A 24,491-nucleotide genomic window follows, 5' to 3' on the forward strand; every position below is an offset into this window, starting at 1 on the left:
CGTCCACACACGCAAATATACATACCTACACAGCTTTCCATGGTTTACCTCAGACGCTTCACATGCCTTGATTCAATCCACTGACAGCACGTCAACCCCGGTATACCACATCGCTCCAATTCACTCTATTCCTTGCCCTCCTTTCACCCTCCTGCATGTTCAGGCCCCGATCACACAAAATCTTTTTCACTCCATCTTTCCACCTCCAATTTGGTCTCCCTCTTCTCCTCGTTCCCTCCACCTCCGACACATATATCCTCTTGGTCAATCTTTCCTGACTCATTCTCTCCATGTGCCCAAACCACTTCAAAACACCCTCTTCTGCTCTCTCAACCACGCTCTTTTTATTTCCACACATCTCTCTTACCCTTACATTACTCACTCGATCAAACCACCTCACACCACACATTGTCCTCAAACATCTCATTTCCAGCACATCCATCCTCCTGCGCACAACTCTATCCATAGCCCACGCCTCACAACCATACAACATTGTTGGAACCACTATTCCTTCAAACATACCCATTTTTGCTTTCCGAGATAATGTTCTCGACTTCCACACATTCTTCAAGGCCCCCAGAATTTTCGCCCCCTCCCCCACCCTATGATCCACTTCCGCTTCCATGGTTCCATCCGCTGCCAGATCCACTCCCAGATATCTAAAACACTTCACTTCCTCCAGTTTTTCTCCATTCAAACTCACCTCCCAATTGACTTGACCCTCAACCCTACTGTACCTAATAACCTTGCTCTTATTCACATTTACTCTTAACTTTCTTCTTCCACACACTTTACCAAACTGTCACCAGCTTCTGCAGTTTCTCACATGAATCAGCCACCAGCGCTGTATCATCAGCGAACAACAACTGACTCACTTCCCAAGCTCTCTCATCCCCAACAGACTTCATACTTGCCCCTCTTTCCAAAACTCTTGCATTTACCTCCCTAACAACCCCATCCATAAACAAATTAAACAACCATGGAGACATCACACACCCCTGCCGCAAACCTACATTCACTGAGAACCAATCACTTTCCTCTCTTCCTACACGTACACATGCCTTACATCCTCGATAAAAACTTTTCACTGCTTCTAACAACTTTCCTCCCACACCACATATTCTTAATACCTTCCACAGAGCATCTCCATCAACTCTATCATATGCCTTCTCCAGATCCATAAATGCTACATACAAATCCATTTGCTTTTCTAAGTATTTCTCACATACATTCTTCAAAGCAAACACCTGATCCACACATCCTCTACCACTTCTGAAACCACACTGCTCTTCCCCAATCTGATGCTCTGTACATGCCTTCACCCTCTCAATCATTACCCTCCCATATAATTTACCAGGAATACTCAACAAACTTATACCTCTGTAATTTGAGCACTCACTCTTATCCCCTTTGCCTTTGTACAATGGCACTATGCACGCATTCCGCCAATCCTCAGGCACCTCACCATGAGTCATACATACATTAAATAACCTTACCAACCAGTCAACAATACAGTCACCCCCTTTTTTAATAAATTCCACTGCAATACCATCCAAACCTGCTGCCTTGCCGGCTTTCATCTTCCGCAAAGCTTTCACTACCTCTTCTCTGTTTACCAAATCATTTTCCCTAACCCTCTCACTTTGCACACCACCTCGACCAAAACACCCTATATCTGCCACTCTATCATCAAACACATTTAGCAAACCTTCAAAATACTCACTCCATCTCCTTCTCACATCACCACTACTTGTTATCACCTCCCCATTTGCGCCCTTCACTGAAGTTCCCATTTGCTCCCTTGTCTTACGCACTTTATTTACCTCTTTCCAGAACATCTTTTTATTCTCCCTAAAATTTAATGATACTCTCTCACCCCAACTCTCATTTGCCCTTTTTTTCACCTCTTGCACCTTTCTCTTGACCTCCTGTCTCTTTCTTTTAAACATCTCCCTCTCAATTGCATTTTTTCCCTGCAAAAATCGTCCAAATGCCTCTCTCTTCTCTTTCACTAATACTCTTACTTCTTCATCCCACCACTCACTACCCTTTCTAATCAACCCACCTCCCACTCTTCTCATGCCAGAAGCATCTTTTGCGCAATCCATCACTGATTCCCTAAATACATCCCATTCCTCCCCCACTCCCCTTGCTTCCATTGTTCTCACCTTTTTCCATTCTGTACTCAGTCTCTCCTGGTACTTCCTCACACAGGTCTCCTTCTCAAGCTCACTTACTCTCACCACCCTCTTCACCCCAACATTCACTCTTCTTTTCTGAAAACCCATACAAATCTTCACCTTAGCCTCCACAAGATAATGATCAGACATCCCTCCAGTTGCACCTCTCAGCACATTAACATCCAAAAGTCTCTCTTTCGCACGCCTGTCAATTAACACGTAATCCAATAACGCTCTCTGGCCATCTCTCCTACTTACATAAGTATACTTATGTATATCTCGCTTTTTAAACCAGGTATTCCCAATCATCAGTCCTTTTTCAGCACATAAATCTACAAGCTCTTCACCATTTCCATTTACAACACTGAACACCCCATGTATACCAATTATTCCCTCAACTGCCACATTACTCACCTTTGCATTCAAATCACCCATCACTATAACCCGTCTCGTGCATCAAAACCACTAACACACTCATTCAGCTGCTCCCAAAACACACACATATATATATATATATATTATCCCTGGGGATAGGGGAGAAAGAATACTTCCCACGTATTCCCTGTGTGTCGTAGAAGGCAACTAAAAGGGGAGGGAGCGGGGGGCTGGAAATCCTCCCCTCTGGTTTTTTTTTTAATTTTCCAAAAGAAGGAACAGAGAATTGGGCCAGGTGAGGGTATTCCCTCAAGGCCCAGTCCTCTGTTCTTAACGCTACCTCGCTAATGCGGGAAATGGCGAATAGTTTGAAAGAAAAAGAAAGAAGAAAATATATATATATATATATATATATATATATATATATATATATATATATATATATATATATATATATATATATATATATATATCTGTGTATGTATATGTATGTATACGTTGATATGTATAAGTATGTATATATGTGTGTGTGGGCGTTTATGTATATACATGTGTTTGTGGGTGGGTTAGGCCATTCTTTCATCTGTTTCTTTGCCCTACCTTGCTAATGCAGGAGACAGTGACAAAGTATGATAATGAAATAATTTTTTTTTTTTTTCTTTTTTGCTTTGTCGCTGTCTCCCGCGTTTGCGAGGTAGCGCAAGGAAACAGACGAAAGAAATGGCCCAACCCACCCCCATACACATGCCTTGATTCAATCCACTGACAGCACGTCAACCCCGGTATACCACATCGCTCCAATTCACTCTATTCTTTGCCCTCCTTTCACCCTCCTGCATGTTCAGACCCCGATCACACAAAATCTTTTTCACTCCATCTTTCCACCTCCAATTTGGTCTCCCTCTTCTCCTCGTTCCCTCCACCTCCGACACATATATCCTCTTGGTCAATCTTTCCTCACTCATTCTCTCCATGTGACCAGACCATTTCAAAACACCCTCTTCTGCTCTCTCAACCACGCTCTTTTTATTTCCACACATCTCTCTTACCCTTACGTTACTTACTCGATCAAACCACCTCACACCACACATTGTCCTCAAACATCTCATTTCCAGCACATCCATCCTCCTGCGCACCACTCTATCCATAGTCCACGCCTCGCAACTATACAACATTGTTGGAACCACTATTCCTTCAAACATACCCATTTTTGCTTTCCGAGATAATGTTCTCGACTTCCACACATTCTTCAAGGCTCCCAGAATTTTCGCCCCCTCCCCCACCCTATGATCCACTTCCGCTTCCATGGTTCCATCCGCTGCCAGATCCACTCCCAGATATCTAAAACACTTCACTTCCTCCAGTTTTTCTCCATTCAAACTCACCTCCCAATTGAATTGACCCTCAACCCTACTGTACCTAATAACCTTGCTCTTATTCACATTTACTCTTAACTTTCTTCTTTCACACACTTTACCAAACTCAGTCACCAGCTTCTGCAGTTTCTCACATGAATCAGCCACCAGCGCTGTATCATCAGCGAACAACAACTGACTCACTTCCCAAGCTCTCTCATCCCCAACAGACTTCATACTTGCCCCTCTTTCCAAAACTCTTGCATTCACCTCCCTAACAACCCCATCCATAAACAAATTAAACAACCATGGAGACATCACACACCCCTGCCGCAAACCTACATTCACTGAGAACCAATCACTTTCCTCTCTTCCTACACGTACACATGCCTTACATCCTCGATAAAAACTTTTCACTGCTTCTAGCAACTTGCCTCCCACACCATATATTCTTAATACCTTCCACAGAGCATCTCTATCAACTCTATCATATGCCTTCTCCAGATCCATAAATGCTACATACAAATCCATTTGCTTTTCTAAATATTTCTCACATACATTCTTCAAAGCAAACACCTGATCCACACATCCTCTACCACTTCTGAAACCACACTGCTCTTCCCCAATCTGATGCTCTGTACATGCCTTCACCCTCTCAATCAATACTCTCCCATATAATTTGCCAGGAATACTCAACAAACTTATACCTCTGTAATTTGAGCACTCACTCTTATCCCCTTTGCCTTTGTACAATGGCACTATGCACGCATTCCGCCAATCCTCAGGCACCTCACCATGAGTCATACATACATTAAATAACCTTACCAACCAGTCAACAATACAGTCACCCCCTTTTTTAATAAATTCCACTGCAATACCATCCAAACCTGCTGCCTTGCTGGCTTTCATCTTCCACAAAGCTTTTACTACCTCTTCTCTGTTTACCAACTCATTTTCCCTAACCCTCGCACTTTGCACACCACCTCGACCAAAACACCCTATATCTGCCACTCTATCATCAAACACATTCAACAAACCTTCAAAATACTCACTCCATCTCCTTCTCACATCACCACTACTTGTTATCACCTCCCCATTTGCGCCCTTCACTGAAGTTCCCATTTGCTCCCTTGTCTTACGCACTTTATTTACCTCCTTCCAGAACATCTTTTTATTCTCCCTAAAATTTAATGATATTCTCTCACCCCAACTCTCATTTGCCCTTTTTTTCACCTCTTGCACCTTTCTCTTGACCTCCTGTCTCTTTCTTTTATACGTCTCCCACTCAATTTCATTTTTTCCCTGCAAAAATCATCCAAATGCCTCTCTCTTCTCTTTCACTAATACTCTTACTTCTTCATCCCACCACTCACTACCCTTTCTAATCAACCCACCTCCCACTCTTCTCATGCCAGAAGCATCTTTTGCGCAATCCATCACTGATTCCCTAAATACATCCCATTCCTCCCCCACTCCCCTTACTTCCATTGTTCTCACCTTTTTCCATTCTGTACTCAGTCTCTCCTGGTACTTCCTCACACAAGTCTCCTTCCCAAGCTCACTTACTCTCACCACCCTCTTCACCCCAACATTCACTCTTCTTTTCTGAAAACCCATAGAAATCTTCACCTTAGCCTCCACAAGATAATGATCAGACATCCCTCCAGTTGCACCTCTCAGCACATTAACATCCAAAAGTCTCTCTTTCGCGCGCCTGTCAATTAACACGTAATCCAATAACGCTCTCTGGCCATCTCTCCTACTTACATAAGTATACTTATGTATATCTCGCTTTTTAAACCAGGTATTCCCAATCATCAGTCCTTTTTCAGCACATAAATCTACAAGCTCTTCACCATTTCCCATTTACAACACTGGACACCCCATGTATACCAATTATTCCCTCAACTGCCACATTACTCACCTTTGCATTCAAATCACCCAACACTATAACCCGGTCTCGTGCATCAAAACCACTAACACACTCATTCAGCTGCTCCCAAAACACTTGCCTCTCATGATCTTTCTTCTCATGCCCAGGTGCATATGCACCAATAATCACCCATATATTTTATATTTATCCCTTGGGTACGGAAGAAAGAATTCTACTTCCATATTCCCTGTATGTCATAGAGGGCAACTAAAGGGGGTGGGAGCAGGGACTGCAAACCATCCCCTCCTTGTATTTCAGTTTCTAAAATATGGAACAGAAGAAGGAACCTTTTCAAAGGCTCAGGGAGGGATGTCTAAACATGTGTGGATGTAACCAAGATGAGAGGAGAGGAGAGATAGGTATTATGTTTAAGGAAAGAAACCTGTATGTTCTGGCTTTGAGTGAAAGAAAGTTCAAGTGTAAAAGAGAAGAATGGTTTGGAAATGTATTAGGAGTAAAGACAGGGATTGGTAAGAAGACAAGAGCTGAGGATGGAGTAGCAGGAGCTGTGGAAATGTGCCAAAGAGTGTAAGGAAGTGAATTCTAGACTGATGTAGGTAAAAATGAAAGTGGACGACAAGAGATGGGTAATTATTAGTACTTATGCACCTGGCCATAAGTAGAAAGATCATGAGAGACAAGTGTTTTGGGAGCAGCTGAGTGAGTGTGTCAGTAGTGTAAATTCGAGAGACCGGGTATTAGTGATGGATGACTTCAGTGCGAGTGTGAGTAATATGGAGTTAAGGGTATAATCGGGAGCATGGGGTTTTCAGGATTATGAGTGGAAATGGTAAACAGCTTGTGGTGTTGTGCTAATAAAGGTCTGGCGATTTGGAAAATCTGGTTTAAAAAGAGAGACATATACAAGTATTCTTATGTGTATTGGAAAGATGGTCAGCAGGCATTTTTGGATTACATGAAATTGATAGGCATGTAAAAGAGAGACTTTTGGATGCAAATGTGGTGAGATGGGCAACTGGTGGGATGTGTGATCACTATCTTCTGGAGGCAAAGGTAAATATTTGTATATAATTTTGAAAAAGAGGAGACAATATTGGTGAGAAGAGAGTAGTGAGAGTAAGTGAGCTTGGAAAAGAGACTTGTATGAAGAACTACCAGAAGAGACTGAGTGTAGAATGAAGCAAGGGAAGTGAGTGAGGAATGGGAGGTATTTAGGGAAGCAATGTTGGCATGTGTGGGAGATGCATGTGGCTTTTTAGAGGTAGGTGGTGGGCAGATTAGAAAGGGTAGTGAGAATGGTGGGATGAAGAAGTAAAGTTGTTAGTGAAAGAGAAAAGAGAAGTGTTTGGGCAGCACTTGCAGGGAAGGAATGCAAATGATTGGGGGATGTATTAGAGGAAGTGGTAGGAGGGCAAGAGGAAGATGCAGGGATTAAAAAAAGAGGGCAAATGAGATTTGGGGCGAGTGAGTATCAGTAAACTTCAGGAAGAATGAGATGTTTTGGGAATGCTAAAAACAAAGGAACAAATAAGAACATTGGTGAAAGTGGAAAAAGGGGAAGTGATAACAGGTAGTGATGAAGTAAGGAGACAGAGAGAGTATTTTGAAGGACTGTTGAATGTCTTTGATAATAGAGTGGCAGATGTAGGGTGATTGGGTCCAGGTGGTAAGAAAATTGAGAGAGTCTTGAAGAGTGGTTTGGTGAAGAGAAGTAGCGAAAGCCTTAAGATGAAATGTGGAAAGGTGGCTGGAGTGAATGGCACTGCATTTACATTTCTTAAGAATGGGGTTGACTGTGTTGTTGATTGGTTATTTAAAACTTTCTCCATATGGATGTATCATGGCTAGGTGCCTGAGGACTGGTGGAATGCACGTATAATGCCAGTGTATAAAGGCAATGGTCGTAAAGGTGAGTGTTCAAACCACAGAGGTATGAGTTTGTTGAGTGTACATGGTAAGTTGTATGGGAAGGAAGTGAATAAAACAGTGGAGGAATGTAAAGAGCATCAGACTGGGGAAGAGCAATGTGATCTCAGAAGTGGTAGAGGATATTTGGATCAAAAGTTTGATGTAAAGAATGGGTGTAAGAAATATTTAAAGAAACAGATGGATTTGAATGTAGCATTTATGGATCTGGAGAAAGCAAGTCAGGGGTGATAGCAATGCCTTGTGGAAGGTCTTAAAAATATATGGCATGAGAGGAAAGCTGCTAGAAGCAGTGAAAAGTTTTTTCAAGGGTGTAAGGCATGTGTATGATTAGGAAGGGAGGAGAGTGCATGGTTTCAAGTGAAGGTTTCTCTTCAGCAGGGATGTTTGATGTCACTGCAATTGTTTAATTTGTTTATGAATGGGTTGGTGAGGGAGTTAAATGCAGTAGAGAGGGGCAAGTAAACAGTCTGTAGGGGATAAGAGGGCCTGGGAAGTGGATCAGTTTTTGTTTGCTGTTAATACAGCACTGATGGCAGATTCAGGTGGGAAACTGCAGAAGTTGGTGACTGAGTTTAGAAGAGTGTGTAGAAGAAAAAGTTGAAAGTAAATGTGAATAGAATATTAGGTTTAGCAGGAATGAGGGGCTGTTGAGTTCGGGTGTGAACAAGAGAAAAATTGGAGGAAGTAAAGGAGTTTAGATACCTTGGAGTGGACATGACAGCAAATGGAACCATGGAAATGGAAGTGAGTCATAGGGTGGGTGAGGGGGCAAAGGTTTTGGGAATACTGAGGCATGTATGGAAAGAGAGGTTATATCCTGGGAGGGCAAAAATTGGTACGTTTGAAGGTATAGTAGTCCCAACAATATTCTATGGATGTAAGGCAAAATGGTAGGAGCAGTAGATAGAAGTAGTAGGTAGGAACATTTAGGAGCATCAATTAGAAACAGTAGATAGAAGTAGTAGGTAGGAGCATTAGATATAAGTAGTCATTAGGAACATTAGGGAGGAGCCTCTGCAAACACTGCACTAGACATGCCCTCTGTCAATGGCCTGTTAAGGTGGAGGCACTAAAGGCTAAGAAGCAGCACTGGAGTTCTTTAGTTATGGAGACTCTGTTGCCGTGGCCACCCCTTTGAGGGAGTTCCAGTTGCAATAGGTGTTAGAGATATAGATAGATAGATAGATAGATAGAGGCATGGACTATAGATAAGGTTATACTTAGGAGAGTGGATGTGTTGGAAATGAAACATTTGAGAACAATACGTAGTGTGAGGTGGTTTGATTGAGAAAGTGATGAAAGGATGAGAGAGAGGTTTGTTAATAAAAGGAGTGTGGTTGAGAGAGCTGAAGAGGGTGTGCTGAGATGTTTTTAATGTGTGGAGAGAATGAGTGAGGAAAGGTCAATAAAGAGGATATATGAGTCAGAAGAGGAAGGAACAAGGAGAATGGGGAAACTAAATTGGAAATGGAAGGGTGGAGTGAAAAAGATTTTGAGCAATTAGGGCCTGAACGTGCAGGAGGGTGAAATGTATGCATGGGATAGAGTGAATTAGAGTGATGTGGTATACAAAGGACAATGTGCTGTCAGTAGAGTGAACCAGGTCTTGTGAAGCTTCCAAAGTAATTGATGGAAAGGTCTGTGGGGCCTGGATAAGGACAGGGAGCTGTGATTTAGATATATTTATATGGTAGCTAGAGAAAGGATGTCAGTGGATGCTGCCTAGCATTGTTTATTCTTGATGTTATTTTTCTATATGTTGGAGGCTTTAGTCTCAGACAAAAGTCCGTATCAAGGCCAAGCCATAATTGAAATATAGAGAATATTATGAAAGGGGGAAAAGAAGAGACAAGGGAAAGTACAGGTACACCACCAATTTTCCGGCACTCTTGGTTCCACGGCCTTGCCGGATTAACCATTTTGCCGGACAAGTCCACTTCATAACTTGATCTTGCTCGTTACTTTTACCATCTTTCATAGTTTTTCTAATCATCATTTGCTTCTTGGAATTGCTGTCTGCTTAGGATTTCACTATTTTCTCCCTTTGTTTCTTTATATTATAAACAGTTGATGAACCAATACTGTAGATGTCACACAGCTTATGCACCGAAATACCACCGTCCATTTTTTTCAACAGTTCTACTTTATTTTGGATCGATATGGACTGGTGTTTACGTTTGACACCACGACTGACGCTCTCATATGTCTTAGAAGCCATAGCTAGGGTTAAATTTAGGCAAAATAAGCTAAGAATCTCACAGAATTGCAGTATCACCACCAACAAGTGCAGTGTAAAGATTGTAAATAAGTGCGCCCAACATGCAACACCATCTGTGGCTGCCCAGTTAATTAGTCTGGTGGCCGCGGTAATTTCAAGTTCCCTTACGTAATTCTGTCTGGATTAAAGGAGGTGCTGAACCATCAGTTGGTGGAAATTCAGTGGTGTACCTGTATTTATGAATTTTGGAGGAAGTGAAAAACCTGTCTTTCATAATGTGCCAGGTCATAGTTTATTAGGAAGCCATGAGAAGATAGAAAGTTCCAAAGCTTCTAGGTTTAGGAAAAGAAACATTTATCAAAATGGTCCATCCTAGAGTTGCCATTAGCAACTTTTTTACTGGTACATCTTTATGTTTGGGTCTGTCTTTTGAGCTAAGTCTCAAACTGTTTCAGTAGTTTGTAGATGACATCCTTCTTCATATGATCAGTAGTTGTTTTTCCAGACATCCTTGTTATTGCTGTCTTAGTACATTCATACATACCAGAGCTTATTATACATTAGTAATCCTTGTAACTCTCCAACTCATTGTTTGCCTTTTTCAGCTTCCTCTTCTGTCAACCATACTTAAATAATTGTTATCTTTTCTTTCTTTTTTATTTTCCCACACCCTTAAACTACAGTAAGTTGCATAGCTTACTTTTGCTAATGAATATGGTTACAGAATTATCAAAGGAATCAGATTTCTTCATGTACAGTTGTCTCTGAATACTTCTATAAAATATTCTTGGATTAATGCTAACACAGTATATTACAGCATTTAGTAAATGTCATGTGAATTTTGGTGTTCATCAGCAAATTCTTTTGAGATTTATATTTACCTTGACTTAAGGGAGTGTCGCTTGAGTCCTATTGCCAGTGGAACATCTCTAGCAACACTTGGATCACAGTCAACCAATGAAGTTGGGGTTGAGTTGCGGCGTGGAGGACGGGGTGGATCCATTCGAGGTTCAAGTGGGGCCCTCTTTGCTGAAGATAGTGGAGATAGGGCTGGGGGTAGCACCACCCCTGTTATGCCAGGAACTGCAGTGGTGACAGGTCAGCCATTGTCAACCCAGAGCTACCTTACATTGCGCTCCATCACCAACCATCGTAGGGTTGTGTCAGAATCTAACCAAGAGGAAAAAAATACAAGAAATTCACTTAGGGGTTTTCTTTCCTCTAGTTATGAGCACACTGGGTCATAGTAAGTATTTGAGTTTTTTATGTATTTGGAAATTATATATGATAAATACAGAAGGGGTAAAACTTAAGAATGGGTTTAATGACATTTATTGATTATAAAAAGGTCCATAGTAATAGTATATTTATGTCCTATGTATTCTCATGACTATTTTTGTTTTAATTTTCATGGAACTCCTACTATTTCAGCCTTATGCACAATTTTCTGGATGTGCGTGGAATGGTGCGTTCTCCATCAGGATGCAGTGAGGTGTCATCTGTACGCTCAATTGGGATTCGTGGTAGTGGGCTGGGTAGCAGCAGTAGAGGACTTGGTGGTCAGGCACTATGTGGTATTACTCAACATCAGTCTGGCCAGTGTTTTTTAGGGTGTGCCTTGCCACTTGACCTGGATTTACTTTTGTATGATGCTACAGTTGATAGAAGAACTCATCAGCAAGAAGGGGGAAGTGCAAATATTACCAGTGCAACCAATGGCATTTCTGGCAGAGACAGATTTCCAGCAATCACTGAATCTGAGCTTGAGACTCAGTTTGAGGAGAGTACTGTCATAAGGAAAAAAAGTGAGTTGATTAAATTTTTCATCTTGCTTTGTTTGGATGGAGTTTTCCTGCTTATATTGTGTTTCTGCATTATAAATAGTGGAGACTTCTTTGTTGTGATCCAATATATTAGTTTTACTCATTTCTGTGTCAGTGATGAGTGTTATGTCATATGAAAAATTTAGGTCAGTGTTGTTGTCATTTCTAGTCTGTTCCCGTATAAATTGTATTAAGGTATGTCTCACCTATGTGCATCACTTCATTCAACCACCTTCTTTCGTCTGCTTTTGTATTCTTATTTATTTATTTATTTATTTTGCTTTGTCGCTGTCTCCCGCGTTAGTGTGGTAGCACAAGGAAACAGACGAAAGAATGGCCCAACCCACCCACATACACGTCCACACACGCAAATATACATACCTAAACATCTCAATGTACACATATATATACACACACAGACATGTACATATATACACATGTACATAATTCATACTGTCTGCCTTTATTTATTCCCATCGCCACCTTGCCACTCATGGAATAACAACCCCCTCCCCCCTCATGTGTGTGAGGTAGCGCTAGGAAAAGACAACAAAGGCCCCATTCGTTCACACTCAGTCTCTAGCTGTCATGTAATAATGCACCGAAACCACAGCTCCCTTTCCACATCCAAGCCCCACAGAACTTTCCATGGTTTATCCCAGACGCTTCACATGCCCTGATTCAATCCATTGACAGCACGTCGGTCCCGGTATACCACATCGTTCCAATTCACTCTATTCCTTGCACGCCTTTCACCCTCCTGCATGTTCAGGCCCCGATCACTCAAAATCTTTTTCACTCCATCTTTCCACCTCCAATTTCGGTCTCCCATTATCCTCGTTCCCTTCACCCCTGACACATATATCCTGTTGGTCAATCTTTCCTCATTCATTCTCTCCATGAGACCAAACCATTTCAAAACACCCTTTTCTGCTCTCTCAACCACACTCTTTTTATTTCCACACATCTCTCTTACCCTTACATTACTTACTCGATCAAATCACCTCACACCACATATTGTCCTCAAACATCTCATTTCCAGCACATCCACCCTCCTGCGCACAACTCTATCCATAGCCCACACCTCGCAGTCATACAACATTGTTGGAACCACTATTCCTTGAAACATACCCATTTTTGTTTTCCGAGATAATGTTCTCAACTTCCACACATTCTTCAACACTCCCAGAATTTTCGCTCCCTCCCCCACCCTATGATCCACTTCCGCTTCCATGGTTCCATCCGCTGCCAGATCCATTCCCAGATATCTAAAACACTTTACTTCCTCCAGTTTTTCTCCATTCAAACTTACCTCCCAGTTGACTTGACCCTCAACCCTACTGTACCTAATAACCATGCTCTTATTCACATTTACTCTTAACTTTCTTCTTTCACACACTTTACCAAACTCAGTCACTAGCTTCTGCAGTTTCTCACATGAATCTGCCACCAGTGCTGTATCATCAGCGAACAACAACTGACTCACTTCCCAAGCTCTCTCATCCACAACGGACTGCATACTTGCCCCTCTTTCCAAAACTCTTGCATTCACCTCCCTACCAACCCCATCCATAAACAAATCAAAGAACCATGGAGACATCACACACCCTTGCCGCAAACCTACATTCACTGAGAACCAATCACTTTCCTCTCTTCTTACACGTACACATGCCTTACATCCTCGATAAAAACTTTTCACTGCTTCTAACAACTTGCCTCCCACACCATATATTCTTAATACCTTCCACAGAGCATCTCTATCAACTCTATCATATGCCTTCTCCAGATCCATAAATGCTACATACAAATCCATTTGCTTTTCTAAGTATTTCTCACATACATTCTTCAAAGCAAACACCTGATCCACACATCCTCTACCACTTCTGAAGTCACCCTGCTCTTCCCCAATCTGATGCTCTGTACATGCCGTCACCCTCTCAATCAATACCCTCCCATATAATTTACCAGGAATACTCAACAAACTTATACCTCTGTAATTTGAGCACTCACTCTTATCCCCTTTGCCTTTGTACAATGGCACTATGCAAGCATTCCGCCAATCCTCAGGCACCTCACCATGAATCATACATATATTAAATAACCTTACCAACCAGTCAACAATACAATCACCCCCTTTTTTAATAGATTCCACTGCAATACCATCCAAACCTGCTGCCTTGCCGGCTTTCATCTTCCGCAAAGCTTTTACTACCTCTTCTCTGTTTACCAAATCATTTTCCCTAACCTTCTCACTTTGCACACAACCTCGACCAAAACACCCTATATCTGCCACTCTATCATCAAACACATTCAACAAACCTTCAAAATACTCACTCCATCTCCTTCTCACATCACCACTACTTGTTATCACCTCCCCATTAGCCCTCTTCACTGAAGTTAGTTCCCATTTGCTCCCTTGTCTTACGCACTTTATTTATCTCCTTCCAAAACATCTTTTTATTCTCCCTAAAATTTAATGATACTCTCTAACCCCAACTCTCATTTGCCCTCTTTTTCACCTCTTGCACCTTTCTCTTGACGTCCTGCCACTTTCTTTTATACATCTCCCACTCATTTGCATTTTTTCCCTGCAAAATTGTCCAAAAGCCTCTCTCTTCTCTTTCACTAATAATCTTACTTCTTCATCCCACCACTCACTACCCTTTCTAATCAACCCACCTCCCACGCTTCTCATGCCACAAGCATATTTTGCGCAAGCCATCACTGCTTCCCTAAATACATCCCATTCCTCCCCCACTCCCCTTACCTCCTTTGTACTCACCTTTTTCCATTCTGTACTCAGTCTCTCCTGGTACTTCCTCACACAAGTCTCCTTCCCAAAATCACTTAGTCTCACCACTCTCTTCACCCCAACATTCTCTCTTCTTTTCTGAAAACCCCTTCAAATCGTCACCTTCGCCTCCATAAGATAATGATCAGACATCCCTCCAGTTGCACCTCTCAGCACATTAACATCCAAAAGTCTCTCTTTCGTGTGCCTATCAATTAACACGTAATCCAATAACGCTCTCTGGCCATCTCTCCTACTTACATACGTATACTTATGTATATCTTGCTTTTTAAAGCAGGTATTCCCAATCACCAGTCCTTTTTCAGCACATAAATCTACAAGCTCTTCACCATTTCCATTTACAACACTGAACACCCCATGTATACCAATTATTCCCTCAATTGCCACATTACTCACCTTTGCATTCAAATCACCCATCACTATAACCTGGTCTTGTGCATCAAAACCACTAACACACTCATTCAGCTGTTCCCAAAACACTTGCCTCTTATGATCTTTCTTCTCATGCCCAGGTGCATATGCACCAATGATCACCCATCTTTCTCCATCAACTTTCAGTTTTACCCATATCAATCTAGAATTTACTTTCTTACACTCTATCACATACTCCCACAACTCCTGTTTCAGGGGTAGTGCTACTCCTTCCCTTGCTCTTGCCCTCTCACTAACCCTTGACTTTACTCCCAAGACATTTGCCAAACCACTCTTCCCCTTTACCCTTGAGCTTCATTTCACTCAGAGCCAAAACATCCAGGTTCCTTTCCTCAAACATACCACCTATCTCTCCTTTTTTCTCATCGTGGTTACATCCACACACATTTAGACCCCAATCTGAGCCTTCGAGGAGGATGAGCACTCCCCACGTGACTACTTTTTCTGTTTCCCCTTTTAGCAAGTTAAAATACAAGGAGGGGAGGGTTTCTGGCCCCCTGCTCCCGTCCCCTTTAGTCGCCTTCTACGACACATGAGGAATGCGTGGGAAGTATTTAGTACCATATTTGATACTAAATCCTAAATCTTCTTCACTCTTAACCTAACATATAAAGGTGGGCAGATTAGAAAGGGTAGTGAGTGGTGGGATGAAGAAGTAAGATTATTAGTGAAAGAGAAGAGAGAGGCATTTGGACGATTTTTGCAGGGAAATAATGCAAATGACTGGGAGATGTATAAAAGAAAGAGGCAGAAGGTCAAGAGAAAGGTGGAAGAGGTGAAAAAGAGGGCAAATGAGAGTTGGGGTGAGAGAGTATCATTAAATTTTAGGGAGAATAAAAAGATGTTGTGGAAGGAGGTAAATAAAGTGCGTAAGACAAGGGAACAAATGGGAACTTCAGTGAAGGGGGCTAATGGGGAGGTGGTAACAAGTAGTGGTGATGTGAGAAGATGGAGTGAATATTTTGAAGGTTTGTTGAATGTGTTTGATGATAGAGTGGCAGATATAGGGTGTTTTGGTCGAGGTGGTGTGCAAAGTGAGAGGGTTGGGGAGAATGATTTGGTAAACAGAGAAGAGGAAGTAAAAGCTTTGTGGAAGATGAAGGTCGGCAAGGCAGCGTGTATGGATGGTATTGCAGTAGAATTTCTTAAAAAAGGGGGTGATTGTATTGTTGACTGGTTGGTAAGGTTTTTTAATGTATGTATGTCTCATGGTGAGCTGCCTGAGGATTGGAGAAATGCTTGCATAGTGCCATTGAACAAAGGCAAAGGGGATAAAAGCGAGTGCTCAAATTACAGAGGTATAAGTTTGTTGAGTATTCCTGGGAAATTATATGGGAGGGTATTGATTGAGAGGGTGAAGGCATGTACAGAGCATCAGATTGGGGAGGAGCAGTGTGGTTTCAGAAGTGATAGAGGATGTGTAGATCAGGTGTTTGCTTTGAAGAATGTATGTGAGAAATACTTAGAAAAGAAAATGGATTTGTATGTAGCATTTATGGATCTGGAGAAGGCATATGATAGAGTTGATAGAGATGCTCTGTGGAAGGTATTAAGAATATATGGTGTGGGAGGCAAGTTGTTAGAAGCAGTGAAAAGTTTTTATTGAGGATGTAAGGCATGTGTACATGTAGGAAGAGAGGAGAGTGATTGGTTCTCAGTGAATGTAAGTTTGCGGCAGGGGTGTTTGATGTCTCCATGGTTGTTTAATTTGTTTATGGATGGTGTTGTTAGGGAGGTGAATGCAAGAGTTTTGGAAAGAGGGGCAAGTATGCAGTCTGTTGTGGTGAGAGAGCTTGGGAAGTGAGTCAGTTGTTGTTTGCTGATCATACAGTGCTGGTGGCTGTTTCGTGTGAGAAACTGCAGAAGCTGGTGACTGAGTTTGGTAAAGTGTGGGAAAGAAGAAAGCTGAGAGTAAATGTGAATAAGAGCAAGGTTATTAGGTACAGTAGGGTTGAGGGACAAGTCAATTGGGAGGTAAGTTTGAATGGAGGAAAACTGGAGGAAGTGAAGTGTTTTGGATATCTGGGAGTGGATCTGGCAGCGGATGGAACCATGAAAGCGGAAGTGAATCATAGGGTGGGGGAGGGGGCGAAAGTTCTGGGAGCGTTGAAGAATGTGTGGAAGTCGAGAACATTATCTCGGAAAGCAAAAATGGGTATGTTTGAGGGAATAGTGGTTGCAACAATGTTATATGGTTGCGAGGCGTGGGCTATAGATATAGTTGTGCGGAGGAGGGTGGATGTGCTGGAAATGAGATGCTTGAAGATAATATGTGGTGTGAGATGGTTTGATCGAGTAAGTAATAATAGGGTAAGAGAGATGTGTGGTAATATAAAGAGTGTGGTTGAGAGAGCAGAAGAGGGTGTTTTGAAATGGTTTGGTCATATGGAGAGAGTGAGTGAGGAAAGATTGACCAAGAGGATATACGTGTCAGAGGTGGAGGGAACGAGGAGAAGTGGGAGACCAAATTGGAGGTGGAAAGATGGAGTGAAAAAGATTTTGAGTGATCAGGGCCTGAACATGCAGGAAGGTGAAAGGCGTGCAAGGAATAGAGTGAATTGGAACGATGTGGTATACTGGGGTTGACGTGCTGTCAATGGATTGAACCAGGGCATGTGAAACGTCTGGGGTAAACCATGGATTGTTCTGTGGGGCCTGGATGTGGAAAGGGAGCTGTGGTTTCGGTGCATTATTACATGACAGCTAGAGACTGAATGTGAACGATTGTGGCCTTTGTTGTCTTTTCCTAGCACTACCTCGTGCACATGAGGGGGGAGGGGGTTGTTATTTCATGTGTGGTGGGGTGGCAATGAGAATGAATAAAGGCAGACTATGAATTATGTACATGTGTATATATGTTTATGTCTGTGTGTGTTTATATATGTATATGTTGAGATATACAGGTATGTATATTTGCGTGTGTGGACGTGTATGTATATATATGTGTATGTGGGTGGGTTGGGCCATTTCTTTCATCTGTTTCCTTGCGCTACCTTGCTAACGCGGGAGACAGCGACAAAGCAAAATAAATTAAAAAAATGATATAAAGCTGAAGTTGTCTGGTTCTGGTTTTGCTGTTTTTCAGTGTCTTTTCACTTTTTATCAATACTTCATTGAACTCTGTAATCTTAGTCTTGGGACATCTGTATGTTCGTGCATTAATTAGCAAGGTTGGCACACACTACTATTGATATACACTTCATGGAAGACAGTTTCAATAACAATTCTTTCAAATTTATTGACTTATTATGCTATACCACTTTGCTCAGATTCAATTGTGTCTACTCTGTAAGTCTCATAATCTTTTAAGTTTTTTGCATCATTAATTTTACCTTTCATCCACATTTCAGTTCAGTTAACAAAAATGTTATCGTTTTATTTTGATTGAGGTAATTTTTCTTTTAGAGTTCTCCGTAACTGGACATTGTGTACTTAGGTAGAATATTTTCCATAAATTCTCTTTTTTTGTACTGTAAGTATACTGTTATTTGTAATTTTTTGCTTTTTGTTTAACATGTTTTATATTTTTTAATTTAAAAGATTTCTTGCTGTTTCCATCAGCATTGCTGAAAAAATTATTTGCATTTTTGTTTTCATTAATGTTCCTTTCTGCTCCAAATTCAGATTTTCATTTAATCATCATTCTATATCACTTACATCATTTTTCTTTTATTTTAGTCCTCAGGCACATGATCATGATCCATACATACACTTGAAAATCCTAATTAACCAGTCAACAATGCAGTCACCCACTTTCTTTTAAGAAATTCAACTGCAATACCATCCACTCCAGCTGCCTCATTGCATTTCATTGTACACACGGCTTTTTCACCTCCTCTTTTCACCAAACCCCTTTCTATGACTCCCTCACTTTGCATGTCTCCCTGACCCAAATACCCTACTTCTGCCACCCTACCCTTAAGCACATTCTACAATCCTTGAAAGTACTAACTCTGTCTCTCCTCATCAGTGCCTGTTCCTGCTTCACCATTTGCTCCATTCACCGATGTTCCCATTTGTTCTCTTGTTTCACACTATAAACCTCCTTCCAAAACATGCTCTCCTTGAAGTTGACTGATGATCCCTCGCCCCAACTCTCATTTGCCCCCATTTTCAATCCTTGCACCTTCCTCTTGACTTCTTGTTGCTTCTCTTATAAATCTTTCAGTCATTTGCACTCCATCTCCATATACCTCTCTTTTTTCTTTTTATTAGCATCTTTACCTAGTCATCCACTCACTCAGCTCTTCTTTCATGACTCCAACATACCTCTTTACTTTGTCATCCACTCACTCATCTCCTCTTTCCTAACTCCAGCATACCAAGGGACTTAGAAATATGTCTTACTCTTGAGGTATGGAAGATGTTAATCATGCATTATGGGCTAATGATTAATGTAACTGAAAAGCCTATCACATAATAGTTCATAAAGTCACATATAAGATTTTCATGTTTAAACTGTTTTATATGGTTGCTGTTCCTCTTTGGCACAAGGGGCAGATAGTTTGCTCACATTTCAAAATATATAAAGATATCTCTTTATTACTCAAAACTCATTTCATAGTCTGTTTCTTATATTAAAACAGCTGGTATTGTCATTGGTGGAAAGAAAAGAACTAATGAAGAGAAGGCTATTGGAGTGGAGAAGGATGGAACAGGTCTGGAACTCCACACACCACAGACGTGCCTAGCATGTTTCTCCCTTGCTCTGCCTTCAACACATACTAGGCCTCAACATAAAAGTTTGTTGGAGTTTTTTTGTATGTATTTATATTGCCTTTCTTACAATCAGATATTAGAAATATATTACAAGAATGGTACAATGTAAAGTGAATACACATATATTTAGTGAAATATCATATACAGCAAGGCTCCCCATTCAGGTGCTCTTATTAGCATGCCTTTTGATTAGGAAATCTCCCATTAATATTGAGTATATTTCTTTTAGATTATTTTTATATTTTTAAGATAACTTGTTATACATAGTGCCCTACAGTAAACAGATTCATTAAGAACCTACACAGACTGCATCCAAAAACAGCTGCTCATCCGCTATTAATTCCCAGTCACACAGGCAGTGCAATTAAAGCCTTTAAGACATCCTGCTACAGGCTCTGCAAAACATATCAAACTTTCCTCTAAAACAGTTTGGTGCATTTACACCCCAAACACTTAAAGGTATCTTCAACCTTTCTTAGCTGCACAACAAAATCCTTAACATCTGGGAGGTTAGCAGATTAGAAAGGGTAGTGAGTGGTTGAATGAAGAAGTTAAAGTTGTTAGTGAAAGAGAAAAGAGAGGCATTTGGTCAATACTTACAAGGAAGGAGTGCAGATGACAGGGAGATGTATAAAAGAAAGCAGGAGGAGGTTGAAGGGTTGAAAAAGAGGGGCAAATGAGAGCTGCGGTGAGAGAGTATCATTAAACTTTAGGGAGAATAAAAAGATGTTTTGGAAGGAGGTGAATAGCATATGTAAGACAAGAGAACAAATGGGAACATCGGTGAAGGGGGCAAGGGGGGAAGTAATAAAAGGTAGTGATGAAGTGAGAAGATTTAGTGATTATTTTGAAGGATTGATGAATGTGTTTGATGACAGAGTGGCAGATATAGGGTGTTTTGGTCAGGTTGGTGTGCAAAGTAAGAGGGTCAGGGAGAATGGTTTGGTTAAGAAAGAGAAGATAGTGAAAGCTTTGTGGAAGATGAAATCTGGCAGGGTGGTGGGTTTGGATGGTATTGCAATTGAATTTCTTAAGAAAGGGGGTGATTGTTCTGTTGATTGGTTGGTAAGGATATTTAATGTATGTTTGGATCATGGTGAGGTGCCTGAGAATTGGCAAAATGCAGGCAAAGTGCCATTGTGCAAAGGCAAAGGGGATAAAGGTGAGTGTTCAAACTGCAGAGGCATAAGGTTGTTGAGTATTCCAGGGATATTGTATGGGAGGGTATTGATTGAGAGGGTGAAGGCATGGACAGAGCATCATATTGGGGAGGACCAGTGTGGTTTCAGATGTATATCAGGTGTTTGCTTTGAAGAATGTGTATGAGAAGTACTTAGAAAAACAGATGGATTTGTACGTAGCATTTATGGATCTGGAGAAGGCATATGATAGGGTTGATAGAGATGCTTTGGGGAAGGTCTTAAGAGTATAAGGTGTGGGAGGTAAGTTGCTAGAAGCAGTGAAAAGTTTTTATCAAGGATGTAAGGCATTTATACGAGTAGGAAGAGAGGAGAGTGATTGGTTCCCTGTGAATGTCAGTGAGAGTGATTGGTTCCCAGTGAATGTCAGTCTGTGGCAGGGGTGTGTGATGTCCCATGGTTGTTTGATTTGCTTATGGATGGGGTGGTTAGGAAGGTAAATGCAAGAGTTTTGAAGAGAGGGGTAAGTGTGCAGTCTGTTGGGGATGAGGCCTAGGAAATAAGTCAGTTGTTCACTGATGATACAGCCCTTGTGGCTGATTTGAGGGAGAAACTGCAGAAGTTGGTGACTTGAGTTTGGAAAAGTGTGTGAAAGGAAAAAGTTGTGAGTGAATGTGAATAAGAGCAAGGTTATTTGGTTCACTAGGGTTGAGGGACAAGTTGAATGGGATGTCAGTTTGAATGGAGAAAAATTGGAGGAAGTGAAGTATTTTAGATAATTGGGAGTGGGCTTAACAGGGAGTAGAACCACGAAAGTGGAAGTGAGTCACAGAATAGGGGAGGGGGCCAAAGTTTTGGGAGCAGTGAAGAATGTTTGGAAGGAGAGACCGTTATCTTAAGAGAGCAAAAATGGGTATGTTTGAAGGAATAGTAGTTCCAACAATTTATAAGGTTGCAAGGCATGGGCTATGGAAAGGTTTGTACAGAGATGGGTGGATTTGTTGGAAATGAAATGTTTGAGGACAATATGTGGTGTGAGGTATTTTGATTGAATAAGTAATGAAAGGGTAAGAGAGATGTGTGGAATTAAAAGGAGCATGGTTAAGAGAGAGCAGAAGAGGATGTGTTGAAATGTTTTGGACATGTGGAGAGAATGAGTGAGGAAGTGTTGACAAAGTGGATATATGTGTCAGAAGTGGAGGGAACAAGAAGTGGGAGACCAAATTCGAGGTGAAAGGATGGAGTGAAAAAGATTTTGAGTGAGTATTTTGAAGGTTTGTTGAATGTGTTAGATGATAGAGTGGCAGATATAGGGTGTTTTGGTCGAGGTGGTGTACGAGGGTTAGGGAGAATGATTTGGTAAAGAGAGAAGAGGTAGTGAAAGCTTTGCAGAAGATGAAAGCTGGCAAGGCGAGGGGTTTGGATGGTATTGCAGTAGAATTTGTTAAAAGAAGGGGGTAACTGTATTGTTGACTGGTTGGTAAGGATACTTAATGTATGTATGGCTCATGGTGAAGTGCCTGAGGATTGGCGGAATGCATGCATAGTGCCATTGTACAAAGGCAAAGGGGATAAAGGTGAGTGCTCAAATTACAGAGGTATAGGTTTGTTGAGTATTCCTGGGAAATCATATGGGAGGGTATTGATTGAGAGAATGAAGGCATGTACAGAGCATCAGATTGGGGAGGAGTAGTGTGGTTTCAGAAGTGGTAGAGGATGTGTGGATCAGGTGTTTGCTTTGAGAAATACTTAGAAAAACAAATGGATTTGTATGTAGCATTTATGGATCTGGAGAAGGCATATGATAGAGTTGATAGAGATACTCTGTGGAAGGTATTAAGAATACATGGTGTGGGAGGCAAGTTGGTAGAAACAGTGAAAAGTTTTTATCGAGGATGCAAGACATGTGGTGAGTAGGAAGAGAGGAAAGTAATTGGTTCTTAGTGATTTTGGTTTGTGGCAGGGGTGCGTAATGTCTCCATGGTTGTTTAATTTGTTTATGGATGGGGTTGCTAGGGAGGTGAATGCAAGAGTTTTGGAGAAAGGGGCAAGTATGCAGTCTGTTGTGGATGAGAGGGCTTGGGAAGTGAGTTAGTTGCTGTTCGCCGATGATACAGCGCTGGTGGCTGATTCGGGCGAAAAACTGCAGAAGCTGGTGACTGAGTTTGGTAAAGTGTTTGAAAGAAGAAAGCTGAGAGTAAATGTAAATAAGAGTAAGGTTATTAGGTATGGTAGGGTTGAGGGACAAGTCAATTGGGAGGTAAGTTTAAATGGAGAAAAACTGGAGGAAGTGAAGTGTTTTAGACATCTGTGAGTGGATTTGGCATCATTTGGAACCATGGAAGTGGAAGTGAGTCACAGGGTGGGAGAGGGGGCGAAAGTTCTGGGAGCGTTGAAAAATGTGTGGAAGGCGAGCACATTATCTTGGAAAGCAAAAATGGGTATGTTTGAAGGAATAGTGGTTCCAACAATGTTATATGGTTGCAAGGCGTGGGCTATAGATAAGGTTGTGTGGAGGAGGGTGGATGTGTTAGAAATGAGATGTTTGAGGACAATATGTGATGTGAGGTGGTTTGATTGAGTAAGTAATGAAAGGGTTAGAGAGATGTGTGGTAATAAAAAAAAGTGTGGTTGAGAGAGCAGAAGAGGGTGTTTTGAAATGGTTTGGTCACATGGAGAGAATGAGTGAGGAAAGATTGACCAAGAGGATATATGTGTCAGAGGTGGAGGGAACGAGGAGAAGTGGGAGACCAAATTGGAGGTGGAAAGATGGAGTGAAAAAGATTTTGAGTGATCAGGGTCTGAACATGCAGGAGGGTGAAAGGCGTGCAAGGAATAGAGTGAATTGGAATGATGTGGTATACTGGGGTCGACGTACTATCACTGGATTGAACCAGGGCATGTGAAGCATCTGGGGGTAAACCATGGAAAGTTTTGTGGGGCCTGGATGTGGAAAGGGAGCTATGGTTTCGGTGCATTATACATTATAGCTAGAGACTGAGTGTGAACGAATGTGGCCTTTGTTGTCTTTTCCTAGCGCTACCTCGTGTACATGCAGGGTGAGGGGGTTGTCATTTCATGTGTGGCAGGGTTGTGACGGGAATGAATAAGGGCAGACCATGAATTTGATGCATGTGTATATATGTATAAGTCTGTGTGTGTATATGTATGTATCGGTTGAGATTTATAGGTATGTACATGTGCGTATGTGGAGGTGTATGTATATTCATGTGTATGTGGGTGGGTTGGGCCATTCTTTCGTCTGTTTCCATGCGTTACCTCACTGATGCGGGAGACAGCGACAAAGTATAATAAATAGGAATATAAATATAAATGTTTTGGGAGCAGGGGGCTGAAATCTTCCTCTCTCGTTTTTAATTTTCCAAAAGAAGGAACAGAGAAGGGGGCCAAGTGAGGATATTCCCTTGAATGCTCAGTCCTCTGTTCTTAATGCTACCTTGCTAATGCGGGAAATGGCGAACAGTAAAAAAGAAAAAAAAAATTAATCCTTTTTGCCATTTTCTGCGTACATGTACATACATTTACATATACATATACACATATTCATACACAGACACAGACATATACATATATACACATGTATATATTCATATT

General features: G+C 41.4%; 1 protein-coding gene across 4 annotated transcripts in view; it reads left to right on the top strand.

Annotated features, from left to right (window-relative positions):
* Positions 1–24,491, top strand: part of rictor (rapamycin-insensitive companion of Tor) — a 223,535-nt gene that overhangs the window by 157,134 nt on the left and 41,910 nt on the right. For all 4 annotated transcript variants that reach the window (XM_071696194.1, XM_071696196.1, XM_071696195.1 and 1 more), the window contains 3 exons: positions 10,844–11,197; positions 11,383–11,756; positions 19,605–19,760. In XM_071696194.1, coding sequence (XP_071552295.1) covers positions 10,844–11,197; positions 11,383–11,756; positions 19,605–19,760 — 884 coding nt within the window. The remainder of the gene's footprint in view (positions 1–10,843; positions 11,198–11,382; positions 11,757–19,604; positions 19,761–24,491) is intronic.

Source organism: Panulirus ornatus, chromosome 59 (assembly GCF_036320965.1).
Source record: "Panulirus ornatus isolate Po-2019 chromosome 59, ASM3632096v1, whole genome shotgun sequence".
In the NCBI taxonomy this organism is placed as follows: Eukaryota; Metazoa; Arthropoda; class Malacostraca; order Decapoda; family Palinuridae; genus Panulirus; species Panulirus ornatus.